This window comes from Echiichthys vipera (assembly GCF_963691815.1).
Source record: "Echiichthys vipera genome assembly, chromosome: 16".
NCBI classification, from domain to species: domain Eukaryota; kingdom Metazoa; phylum Chordata; class Actinopteri; order Perciformes; family Trachinidae; genus Echiichthys; species Echiichthys vipera.
The window spans coordinates 25,027,374-25,039,789 of NC_139841.1; the positions used below are offsets into that span (position 1 = coordinate 25,027,374).

At 42.3% G+C, this 12,416-nt stretch overlaps 1 protein-coding gene across 1 annotated transcript; it reads right to left on the bottom strand.

Annotated features, from left to right (window-relative positions):
• Positions 1-467: 467 nt before the first annotated feature.
• On the bottom strand, positions 468-12,402 carry sgtb (small glutamine rich tetratricopeptide repeat co-chaperone beta). Its single transcript, XM_083929424.1, has 12 exons — positions 12,318-12,402; positions 9,630-9,746; positions 9,131-9,234; positions 6,616-6,691; positions 5,935-6,034; positions 5,589-5,693; positions 5,358-5,496; positions 4,193-4,255; positions 3,682-3,719; positions 3,503-3,586; positions 2,660-2,780; positions 468-1,195 (listed from the first exon to the last, which is right to left on the bottom strand). The coding sequence occupies exons 2-11, from the start codon at positions 9,727-9,729 to the stop codon at positions 2,669-2,671; spliced, it is 921 nt and encodes a 306-aa protein (XP_083785550.1). The 5' UTR covers positions 9,730-9,746; positions 12,318-12,402; the 3' UTR covers positions 468-1,195; positions 2,660-2,668.
• Between the last annotated feature and the right edge of the window lie 14 nt (positions 12,403-12,416).

Consider the following 12,416-nt stretch of genomic DNA (forward strand, 5'->3'; position numbering starts at 1 on the left):
GACACTATTTTCTTGACATTTAGCCTGCAAAAGTCAGAGGGTTTATGGGAAATGGTGTTCTTTAAAGACTTTGTCTTTCAGAAAACTACCGAAACGTATGACGCAAAGCACAAGACATCGGGTTGTGAAAGGCTCTGTTCCAGGGCTGGATTTTTGAGTCCCCTCATTAAAGGAACCTATCAGTCTGTTGTACAAGCAGCTTATTACATTACATCTATAGACTGGCTGAGAAGCATTACATCGGTGGAGTGCCCCTCTCTGGGATCTCAGGTAGATCTTGGATTCAACCTGAGTGTGAGTGTTACCCACTATTTAAAGACATTTCACACAAAAGATGTCACATTTCAATAATGACACAAAGGCAAAAATACAAGCGAGTAGTTGCTCGACTTCAAGACATTTATTCACATGTTTGAGACAAACATTGTGCTGCCCTAGCGTACCTATATGTTTCCATAAAGCCTCTGATCTCAAATACCAGATTTAAGAGCATGCAAAATGAACAATCTGAATATTCTGTAACTAGTTCATGAACAATTAAATATTCTTAAAGGGGGAATATTCATTTTTTTTGCTAAAGTGCAATAACGACATAATGCAGGCTGCAAACACCGCTATACGATAACATGGTTGTCTTAATCAAAAGTTCAGTAGTACTCGTTGAAAAGCAGTGATGTGAGTCTTTCGTTCTGTCTACAAAAATAATATGAAACAAAAGGCAATATAAACTTGATGCGTTGACGGTTATTGGATGAGAAAAAGCTGAAATGTTCCCTGCAATGCTGTAAAAGTACATTCCTCCCTAAGCCTCTACGCATCACGACCAGGCAGAAGGATCCTTAACTCAAAACATGAAGAGGGCGGTATTTTCAGCACATATAAAACACGATCTCTGCAGAATGTAAAAGCACTGAAGAAAGAATTTACTCGTGTTCCCTCGGTCGGCTGAACGGGTACTTGGCTCTTTATAGGATTTACATTATGTTTTGCCCTACGTGTGTGGGATGCTTGGTTTCCCGGTCCAGTCTCTAGGCCCTCATCTCGCCGCCCCCAGAGTCTTAAGTCACAGTAAAGTGCCTTCAACCCCATCCTTGTCTCTTCGGTCCAGCTTTGCCGGGGATTGGATTTCAAGAAATGGGTGTAGAGATTGTAATCGCGCCATATGGTTGCCCTTCCTTGGAAAAAAAATGTGAGACTGAAACAAGAAAGAATGCGTGTTAGAGATACAAATATATTCAAATCGATATATGGTCAGCCGGGGTTTGGTTTTAAACATTAGGCGATGAGTGACGGACCCAGTTTGTTTCGTTCACCCTCGACTATCGAAGAGTCGTGTCTAGATGGTAAAGCGTGTTTCGGGATCTCGCAAGAGGGTTAAGGTTAGGCATTCACCTGGAATGGTTAAGGTTTGATGAGCCTGTGAATAATCTCATTTGTCCAGGTCGTCGTTATCCTCAACGCAATTTCAGTCAAAAGCAACTGGACTTGGTTATTTGTCAGGAAGACTTGAGAGGTGGAACGTCTTCCTAGACAGATAACCAAGTCCAGTTGCTTTTGACTGAAATTGCGTTGAGGATTAAGGTTCAAAGGTTAAGCTTAAGCATTGACATCATATAGTGAATGGTAGAAGGTTTGGCATTGTTCTCTAATAGTTCAGGTTGGATGGCTAAGGTTAAGCATTGACCTTGAATGGTTAAGGCTAGTAAAGGTCATCAGGAATGGAGTCCCGGAAGAGTTTTCACAAATCTAGGGTTACCATCTAGACCAGAGCGAACCGCCCAATTAATGACTCTCTCCCTAACTACATAGTTGAGAGAAAATTACAGATCCGAGACAAAACTGACAGAACGGCAGGCAATAAACAGTTAGGCTACTGATATTACAGAGCCATGGTTGGGGCCGTAGATTCTAAGGGCGCACTCACACTGTCCTTCCGTACCGGGCCAAAACAGGTTTTTCGGCTAAAGCCTAGTGCGTTTGACCAGTGTGAGTGCAACCGCTCCGCGCATAGCTGCGGCCAGCTGGCCGTCCACGGTCCGTCTGAGAGAGGTGGGCTTTTGTAGAGCGCGTTTGCACATGTACGAGCACGAGCGTGAGCACGTGTACGAGCACGAGGCCTACGACATAATTTATGTGCGCCTGTTCGGACATAGAAAACAGAAGGACGGACCATGCGCGGACATTTCACAACAACAATGGCGGCGAAAGGTTCACGTTGGTGTGATGCAGAGGTGGAGTGTTTACTGCAGATTTGGTCGATGAAAAGATTCAAAAACAGTCGACAAGACGCACAAAAACTCTGAGGTCTATGGAAAGATTTGTATACAGAGCCACGCATCGTGATGATGTCATCAATGCGTGTGACGTGTTACGGTGTGATGACGTATGGACAGCAAAAAGCATTTGCGCGAGGCCCAGGTAGTGTGAGTACAAACGGGCCTGGGGCGGGGGACAAGGACCCTAAAGCACGGGACGCTGTGCGGAAGGACAGTGTGAGTGCATCCTAACTGTCACAAACATCAGTCAGATAAAGGATCAATGAGTCAGGCAGCATGTTCAACTAAACAACCCTTCTGAATTCTCTCTGTTACTAGGGAATGGAGAGAAGGGATGCCCCCCCCCCTCTCAAATCGCTTAGTGGTTTTAAATATAACAACACCTGAGTAGATCATGAGTGCTCCTCGGCGCTGCCGCTGAACGAGCGGCTCCGGATGTGGTTCCTCAACTGCTCGATCAGCTCTGGGTTCTGCTGCTGGATCTGCTGGGCGAACTGTTGTCCCCTGACAGAGAGATGAGGCAACTTTATTAACCTGCTCGATTGTTTTCTACCGGAACAACAGATGAGACGTAGCGTAGACGTTTTTAATATGCGGTGAAATAACAGAGATCTCCCCTTGAGAGGACGATCTTATACCCTCACATTGTGCACATTTACTGTACAGATACAAGTTTATACTAAATCTGATACAGCGAAAAAGAAAAATGTTGCATCAAAGATAATAACACACACTGTTTGAGCCTGTCTCCACCCATAACATCATTTTGAAAAGTGCCTGTTGGGGTGAATAAGGGAGGAGGGACATTTACTGAATCAAATTTCTCTCCACTTGATGTCGGAGTGTCTGCAAAGAGGTACTCTAACATCACAAGCTGGCTTAGAGCCACAGTGGGCAGCACGCCATGTCGGTACAACATTGCCTTATGACTTGTTACAGGAATGTTGAAATATATCTCTCTATCTAAATTGCTGTAAACATGAAGCTACTGCCAGCAGCTGGTTAGCTTAGCTTAGCATTGACACCAGAAACATCACCAGGAAGCGGTTTTTGCAACTTAATACTTACCGTACGCACCTGAGTGCTCTAAAATCCCCCAAAATGTTGCATTACTCCTTTAATATGTTATATTTAAACATTTAAAACTCTATAATAATCTTTTTTTTGGATGCCAACTAATCAAACAGTCCTTTTAATCTGTTCAGTTTTGAGTTGAGTGTACTTACGCTTCAATCAAACTGGAAATATCTGACAGTCCACCCACTCCTGCTGCGGGACCCCCGACTGCATTGGACATCATTCCTGACATGCTGACCACACAGTGACACAGTGACGGTGAGTTAAAGCACGTAAAACTGCACTTTGCACTTTACTCTAAATGCGGTCAATTCATTTTGACACTCACAGCTGTTGAACTTGCTGGTTCTGCATCACGCTTGCAGCCTGTAAACGGAAATCCAGCTTAAAATCAAGGATGCATTTAAAAGACAATTCATTGCTGGTTACATTGTCGATTTTGAGAAAACCTAACAAAAACAACCTATCATCTAGCGCTCCACATACACACACAGCCGTCTGATTTAGACGTATCTTGCCATTGCTGCAGCAGTAAAACTGTGGCATGCTTGTAGAAGCGTTCTTAGCCTGACAGACGATCCCATGTGTCATCGTTTAACAAGTCAGGACTCTCCGGGTCCACACACGGACCTTTCCTCTAGACAATAACTGGGTTGATTAACAGGGTGACTGTCACTCCTGGGACTAATTAAGGGAAAATATCTGCTCCAACCTTGCCAGAGACTGAAACAAACATACAACACTTGTCTCCAGGACAAATGGTTTCCTGAACTACATTAACCTCTGTGACACAGCCAGTCTTTTTTATGTGCAGCGCGTACTTTAGGACTCATGCTTACCATGCTGATAAAGGCAGGGTTGTTGATTAAACTCGCCATGTCGAATCCCAATCCTGCAGCGATCTGTGGCACACAGTCACAGACATTCACAAACAAACAAAAGAAAAAAAGAAATCAATTCATTTTTTTAATGAGGCTGAAGCTAACAGACTGAGGCTGAAGCTAACAGACTGAGGCTGAAGCTAACAGACTGAGGCTGAAGCTAACAGACTGTGGCTAAAGCTAACAGACTGTGGCTAAATCTAACAGACTGAGCCTGAAGCTTACAGACTGTGGCTAAAGCTAACAGACTGAGGCTGAAGCTGACAGACTGTGGCTGAAGCTAACAGACTGCGGCTGAAGCTAACAGACTGAGGCTGAAGCTAACAGACTGTGGCTAAAGCTAACAGACTGAGGCTGAAGCTAACCGACTGAGGCTGAAGCTAACAGACTGTGGCTGAACCTAACAGACTGAGGCTGAAGCTAACAGACTGAGGCTAAAGCTAACAGACTGAGGCTAAGGCTTACAGACTGACGCTGAAGATAACAGACTGAGGCTGAAGCTAACAGACTGTGGCTGAAGCTAACAGACTGTGGCTAAAGCTAAAGCAGTCATACTGTATATGTGGGCTTTGGCATTGTCTTTCCTAATGAAGGCGTCCATCTTTGTACACCTTCCTCCTCTTGTAGCATAGCATTTTTCCCAGGGTCAGATGATGTATAAAATCTCTAATCCACAAACAGAAGGTTGGAGGAAATGTCTCTTTCTGTTTGAGCAGTCTAAGTCTCCTAGCCAGCAGCTAACCAAAGGGTCTTTTAGTGCTATTGGCTGGGACGGGGAATTTACGTGATCTTACCAAAGGTTGCTGTTATGGCAAGAGGTTGTATGGATACATCTAGAGTGTCAGGAAGTTTGTAGTTGTAATACGCTGCCACTCAAGACACATGAAAAACAATGAGCCTGAAAAAGAAAAGTCACCTGCTACAGATGAAAATCAAATTGTTGTTGCTATGAGGTGTAAGAGCACTGTCTCCCTCCTGTCCTTGTGTCTCTCATACAAAGTGCCTTAAGAAATCTTTACTGATGAAAAGATGATTGCTTTGCTCTCAGGGCTGCTGTAGATACACATTATTAAGCTCTGTTATAATAACAGAATGAGGGGGAAAACAGCTAGCTCTGACTTACTGGGCTGGTCGCTTCTTTCTGCTTCTGTTCTGCAATCTTCAGGTTGGATTTGTAGGTATCGTTCTCGGGGTCTAATACCAAAGCTTTCTTGAAGTAGGTAATTGCCTCTGGATACTTGGTCATGGCTGTCAAAGCCAAACTGGGGCCACAAAGCAAAGGGACACGTCTCATTTTTGACATACCTTGAGATTACAGAACAAACTGCGTAGACAAAAACCCACAACAACTCACCCCATCCTCCCGTATGCCTTGCTATAGGTAGGATCAATCCCAATGGCTCTCTCGCAGTCACCAGTTGCCTCTGTGTAATGTCCCAGTTTACTGTGAGCCGCAGCCCTGCAGAGTGTTAAGAGACCACATACCTTTATCATTGGCTTGATGAACTGTGTTAACACAACGCACAACGACGTGGTTAAATTCACTAGTACTGCAAAACATCACGTCAACAAGACATCGCCGACTATTTGACAACACTTGTTGCTTCTCAGCTCGGCGTGGCTGCTTTTGTATAAACACATCTGTGAACCACAACAGAAGTGCGAAACCATGACAATGTGGAGTGGAGTCGTTTAAATACCTGTTGCAGTAGTACACAGCGTTTCTTAGGTCCAGGTCAATGGCCTTTGTGTAGCACTCCACTGCACATCTGTAGTTCTCTTCCTTCATGTGATTGTTCCCTACAAAATAGATTGTTCACAGAGTTCAGATTAGGGTTATAGCACTGAGCCAAAGTATTATAGAAGTATTTTTGATAATTATCATTCTAAGAAATGTGCGTCCTGCATCCATAATCAAAACAGGACATGTGTAATTTCACAATATGGGACCTTTAACAGGTCAGTCCACAAAGTTGAAGGAGCTACAGAGCTCCAAGACGTTCCTCCTGTATGCAGCCTGCAGCCGTTCTGATTTTTCTGATCACATTATACACAAGTAACTATGAAATGTGGCTTAATCAAGGGAGTGTATCACCTAACAAATCAGTTCCTTATTAACAATTGAAGGCAGAATTGAAATTTACAATAGATATGGATAAACCACAACACAGCTGCCATTATCAGTTTATTCACTCGAAGGAATATTGTTTTATTATTATTGGTATGGTCTTTAGTCCTGATAAAAGTCACACACTATAAATATGACAAGTGTCCAAAGATTATGAGTTACCTCCTCCGTGTGATTTTAGTGTAAGAGTCTGAGCAGGAGCACGTCATGGTGCTACCAGGGATGCTACAGAGGGGGGCATTGTGATCATTACCTTCGTTCTTAAGTTGCTCTGCTCGTTCGATGTCTTCTGGAGACGGGGAGGACTCTGGTATGGTAATGTTGTCATTCTAAGTAAATGCAAAATAAAAGAGTCAGTAGTCCCCAGTGAAATGAAATGAAAATGGCCGTATTGAAAAACAAAAGACCATTATTATGGTGGACTTTTTTACCTGGCAGAAAGAAAAGCACAGGTGTGACAGAAACCATGAAGGATGATTCTGTTCTAAACATGTGTACCCTCCCTGGTAGACATCTCCAGCGGCCTCAGCAGAGCCAAAAACATTCCTCGTATGCTGGACACCACCTGTCTGACCTGTTGCCTTCTGACAGGCGCTACAGGACCATTAAAGCATGGACCATCTGACACAATAACAGTTTCTTTCCCCTGCCCATGAGCACACTTAACCTCTCTCATCTCAGGACTGTCTTTCACGGACAAATCTACATCGTAGTGCGACGATTTCATTTATTCTAGTGCAAAATCTACACTTATACCAGTGAAATGTTTATACCAGTGTTATGTAGTCCTTATTTTATTTGAATATGCTGCTAAACTGCACGCTGCGTATTGTTGTATATTGTATAAACCTACGTGTAACTACAATGTCCCTTGCACTCTGTCACATTAGTTATTGTTTGATTTAGCTTGATTAGCTTTCTTTTGATTTGATTTATGTTTTATGCTTATTGTCACTCTGATCCTTTCCCATCCTTGTATTGAAACTGTTGCACAATCATTTCCCTTGGGATGAATAAAGCTTCTTGAATCTTGAATGTTGAATGTAGTGTCTAATTTGTAAGATTTTGGCACTTTCATAGTGTTTTTTCCCCCAACACTGGGCCTTATTTTGGGTTTATAGTGGCTTGATCTACTATCAGCAGTACATACATTACAAACATGCTTTTCCTGTCGTCCCTGCCTGTTTGGTGACTTGCTCTCTGTAAACCATAATTAATTCATAGTGTGGTCTCGACCTACTTTAGAGGGAAAGTGTCCTGAGATGACTTTTGTTATTATTGAACTCTTTAAATAATATAAAATGTACCTGTTCAGTGACCACGGTGATTTTCCCTTTTAAAGAGAGTTTGTTGTGGTTATTAATTGTTTTTAAAGATATAATTATCAGTAAGCCGCATGTAACATTAATAGGGGTTCCCTCTAAATACAATCAAAGCTTTCCCCGACTGTAGCACTCTTATTTTCTCATTTTGCTGCCTATTGAAGAGTTACCCCAATTGTTTCAGCTATGCACAGGTATAGCGGTACTGTGTATGAAAGATTAATATCATAGGGGAAGTTAAAGCCTGTAAACTGCCCAGCACTAATTCTTACCAGTGAAATGTTTAGGTTTAATCTAGTGTTCTTTTATTATTTGTTGTTTTAACCTCTGTGGTGTTTTTCCAGCCTTTTTCTATTGTAACCAGTGACCCCAATTGTTTCAGCCATGCACAGGTATAAGTTGCTAAGTTAAAGCCTGTAAACTGCCCAGCACTAATTCATACCAGTGAAATGTTTAGGTTTAATCTAGTGCTCTCATTATTCCTCTTATATTATTTGTTTTTCCAGCCTTGTTCTACTGTAACCAGTGCCAGTGAGCCAGCATGTACTGGCCCACCTTAAAGTAAGATGTCATGATAGTAATATTATTGACACTTAACCTCTCTCATCTTGTGACTGTCTTTCACGGACAAATCTACATTGTAGTGCAACGGTTTCATTTATTCTAATGCAAAAACTATACCAGTGAAATGTTATTACTAGTGTTAAGTAGTGTCTAATTTGTAAGGTTTTGGCAGTTTCATAGTGTTTTTCCCCCCAACACTGGGCCTTATTTTGGGTTTATAGTGGCTTAATCTAACATCAGGAGTACATAGAAACATACAAACATACTTTTCCTGTCGTCCCTGCCTGTTTGGTGACTTGCTCTCTGTAAATCATAATTAATTCATAGTGTGGTCTCGACCTACTTTAGAGGGAAAGTGTCCTGAGATGACTTTTGATTTATTGAACTCTTTAAATAATATAAAATGTACCTGTTCAGTGACCACTGTGATTTTCCCTTTTAAAGAGAGTTTGTTGTGGTTATTAATTGTGTTTTAAGATATAACTATCAGTAAGCTGTGTATAACATTAATAGGGGTTCCCTCTCAATACAATCACAGCTTTCCCCGACTGTAGCACTCTTATTTTCTCAGTTTGCTGCCTATTGAAGAGTTACCCCAACTCTTTCAGCCATGCACAGGTATAAGTTGCTAAGTTAAAGCCTGTAAGCTGCCCAGCACTAATTCATACCAGTGAAATGTTTAGGTTTAATCTAGTGCTCTCATTATTCCTCTTATATTATTTGTTTTTCCAGCCTTTTTCTACTGTAACCAGTGCCAGTGAGCCAGCATGTACTGGCCCACCTTAAAGTAAGATGTGATGATAGTAATATTATTGACTCTTTAGACCACGAGAGAGATTTATAGCGTCAATAATATGAGGACATGGATTTTGCAGTTCTCACCTTGAGCAGGGAATTAAGGAATATCTCTGTCAGAGGCTGTGGCGCAGCAAGATGGCAATCACTGGAGCTGATCTTAAACGTCGTCTCCAAACACTGTATAGCAACTGCAGTGACAGACAGACAGGATGATGATGATGAGGAGGAGGAGGAGGAGGAGGATGGTGAGTTAAATGACATTTGTGAGATTTGAAGACAGAAGCCAAACATTTGGTCTCAGAGTTCCCGGTATTATTGCAGTGAGTCAGAGCTTGGCTGCACAGTCAGAGAGAGAAATCTAAACTGCCGTGTCCATTTAGGACCGAAGACGGCACCGCACAGGCCGCACATCATCCCCTGATTTATTGTGATTCTTTTTTAGTGTAAAACCTACTCCGTGTTATTCTCTCTGTTATCAGGATATTGAGATTACGACATATGTGTATTAGTGCACGGAAATGGACAGAACAAGAGCAGAGTGTGCCATGTTTGTGAAGTATGAGTGCACGGTGAGTTGGCCTACCTTCGAGGCTCTCCTGCTCATCCGAATTCAAAGCCCCGCAATGTGTTTGATCTCGTAGGAACTGCACAATAGAGAATGCCAAACGCTTCTCCACGGCCATTTTTACCTGGAAAACTGCTGCACACAGGAAGTGGAAGAGAAAGGCACCCACACAAAAAAGGGACTACATTATTCATAGGGTGACACTTTATATAAGGGTATAAAACACATGGAGACGCAGGGCATAAGTTATACATGACTCGTGATGAGTGAATGCAAGGTTTGACTTTTTACACATAGTTTTATGAGTCGCCCACCTTTAAAAAATGATCACTATGAGCTTTTGAGATTAGTAAGCCTTAATGGATCATCAAGTAACGACAAAGAAAAGGGCATTTCAAACCCACGCTTCTGCGGGCAGTGCATATTCTCAGAGAAAGAGGTTCTTTTATGAGAATGGTGGCCAGAAGCAAACCGGCAGAAACAGTCTCTTGCTCACAATAAGCTCACAATCAGATTGTGATTTTATCGGCACAAATAAGACGGACGGATTGGTCGAATCGGCCTCTAAAAACACAAGCATGAAATCAAAACCAGAGCTCTCCGGGCTGCACAGACATTGAGGCCTCTACAACAGCAGTTAAAGTAACCCATCACATACAGATTAGCACAATAATTGCACCATGAATGCATGAATAATACATCAATTATAGCCCGATCATACGCATGATTCATGACGATGAAGACACAAATGAATGGCAAAAATAGCATACTGTCAGTATTTTAGAGAAAATCATGTTTTCAGGAGAGCTCTTGGCTTGACCGTAGTTTTGTTGCACCATTATCTTAAACAACAACAAACAAAATATCAAAATAAAATTCATAAAACTCACATTGTAGCCTGCAGATGTGACATGCACGAATACCTTTGGGTCACATGGCAGCATGTAGATGATTCTTTTAATCAAATGTATCTGAAATTCCCTTTTTAACGTCACTAGAGTCCAGCTAAGTCGGTGGCATACGCTGTAAATAAATATAACTATCTATTAACGGATCACATCATTTATTTTTGGCGAGCAACAGGAATTTATGACACTTCTTGTATTAAAGCTTCGGAAACTTTGGCTCAAGCGTGTCTCTACCCCGTTAGATATTCATGACTTAATAAGCAGAAATAAAAGTGAAGTAAAAGCACATATTGGTATGTTATTTATTGATGAATATAACTTTTTTTATCAGTAAAACCCTGCTCATCTGCCTCATTCGGACTGCGTGGATCTTCTAACTTTGGCAGAAAATGGTATGACTCCATTACTCATAGTAAACACATGTTGTCAGGGCATTTCATTCATGCATGCATGCATCCTTAATCCCTGGTAATGCATTAGTTAAATACATGTGTTGTGCTCTTATGAAGTATCACCAAACATAGACTCTTATTACTTGCGAGTTATGTGGTTACATGGGGCTTTTTAAGTTTTGCTAAATTATGTAGAATCTCAATCAAGTATCAAACATCGTCCTGGGTATTAAGTCGTTATCTAGTTATTAAGCAGGGCTGGATTATCAACCAGGCAGCTGCACACAGGCCCAAGTAGAATCTCCAGATTCCTCGCCAAGTCTAAATCAATTTTGGTATTTTTATTTATTGCATTTGTTTAAAGGATTTTGCATATGTCAACTAATGCTGACCCTGCAGTTTAAGCTTATTTTATAGGCCTGTGATATAGAGGAGCCCCCGTGCTCACGTGGTACCCACTCCTAAATAAAGGTATTAAATCAAGTTATCTCAATATGGCCCCAGCAACAGATTTGTAACCATGGAGCCCGGATTAATCCAACCATGTTATTATTCTATTGCCTCCAACAAACACTAGGAATGATGATCTTGTTTCCAAGACAACTCAAAGCAAAAATGATTCATGCTTACAACTATAAATTAAAAAAATGCATTTCTCCATTACAAAGCTGCTGCTGCTGCTGCTGTTGTTTTTTTACCCAAAGCGTAACAGTGCAGCACGGGCAACCGAGGCCACCGTCAAAACGGACTGTCAATGAAGTGTGTGTGTGTGTGTGTGCAAAAATGATATGCACACACACACACAGACACTGCCTCATATTTCCATCACGTGCTGATGCCGTCCGTTGTGTTCATTAGGTCTGACTGGCACTGCCACTCCTGCCTCAGTGTGTGTGCGTGTGTGTGTGCCTGTGTGTGTTTATGTGCGTGTGTGTGCCTGCGTGTGTTTGTGTGCGTGTGTGTGTGCCTGTGTGTGTTTGTGTGTGTGTGCGTGTGTGTGTTGACACGTAAATGCAGTGATGGAGGAGCTGTGATGTAACACAACAACGGGGGGCGAGATGTGTTTTTATTCATCACGCAGACATTACAGACTTAAAAATGACAATGCATTGAATAAAACACACCCGGTGACGCTGTCAGGTGTTTGTCATGTCTTAAAAAAATGAGCTGTCTGGACAACAAGGCTCGCGCACTGTGCAGCTTGTGATGCTGGCTGAAAAAGCGCCCCAACCTGGCAACGAGGCAGCAAAACAGGCGCGAGGAGAGGAAAGCAACGTCCACCTGACTCCTCTGCGAACACTATGAAGCCATTTTTATAAATAACATTGTGTCAAAGGATGCTTTTCAGTGTGCGTGTGTGTGTGTGTGTGTGCGTGTGTGTCCCAGCACCACCCCCGCCCACCTACCTGAGCTCTTCTCCAGCTGTCTGCCGCTACCGCGTCATGAGGACCTGTGTCGGACTTGAGCTGGTCTTCTTCTTCTTGTGCGCATGCGCGGTGAAAGCG

Excerpts from the sequence above, each read along its gene's own strand:
- sgtb (XM_083929424.1), bottom strand. The coding sequence starts at position 9,729 with ATGGCCGTGGAGAAGCGTTTGGCATTCTCTATTGTGCAGTTCCTACGA. Across the intron at positions 6,692-9,130 it reads TCCTTAATTCCCTGCTCAAG|AATGACAACATTACCATACC; the intron begins GTGAGAACTGCA and ends GCATTTACTTAG. Across the intron at positions 3,720-4,192 it reads ACCCTGCCTTTATCAGCATG|GCTGCAAGCGTGATGCAGAA; the intron begins GTAAGCATGAGT and ends TTCCGTTTACAG.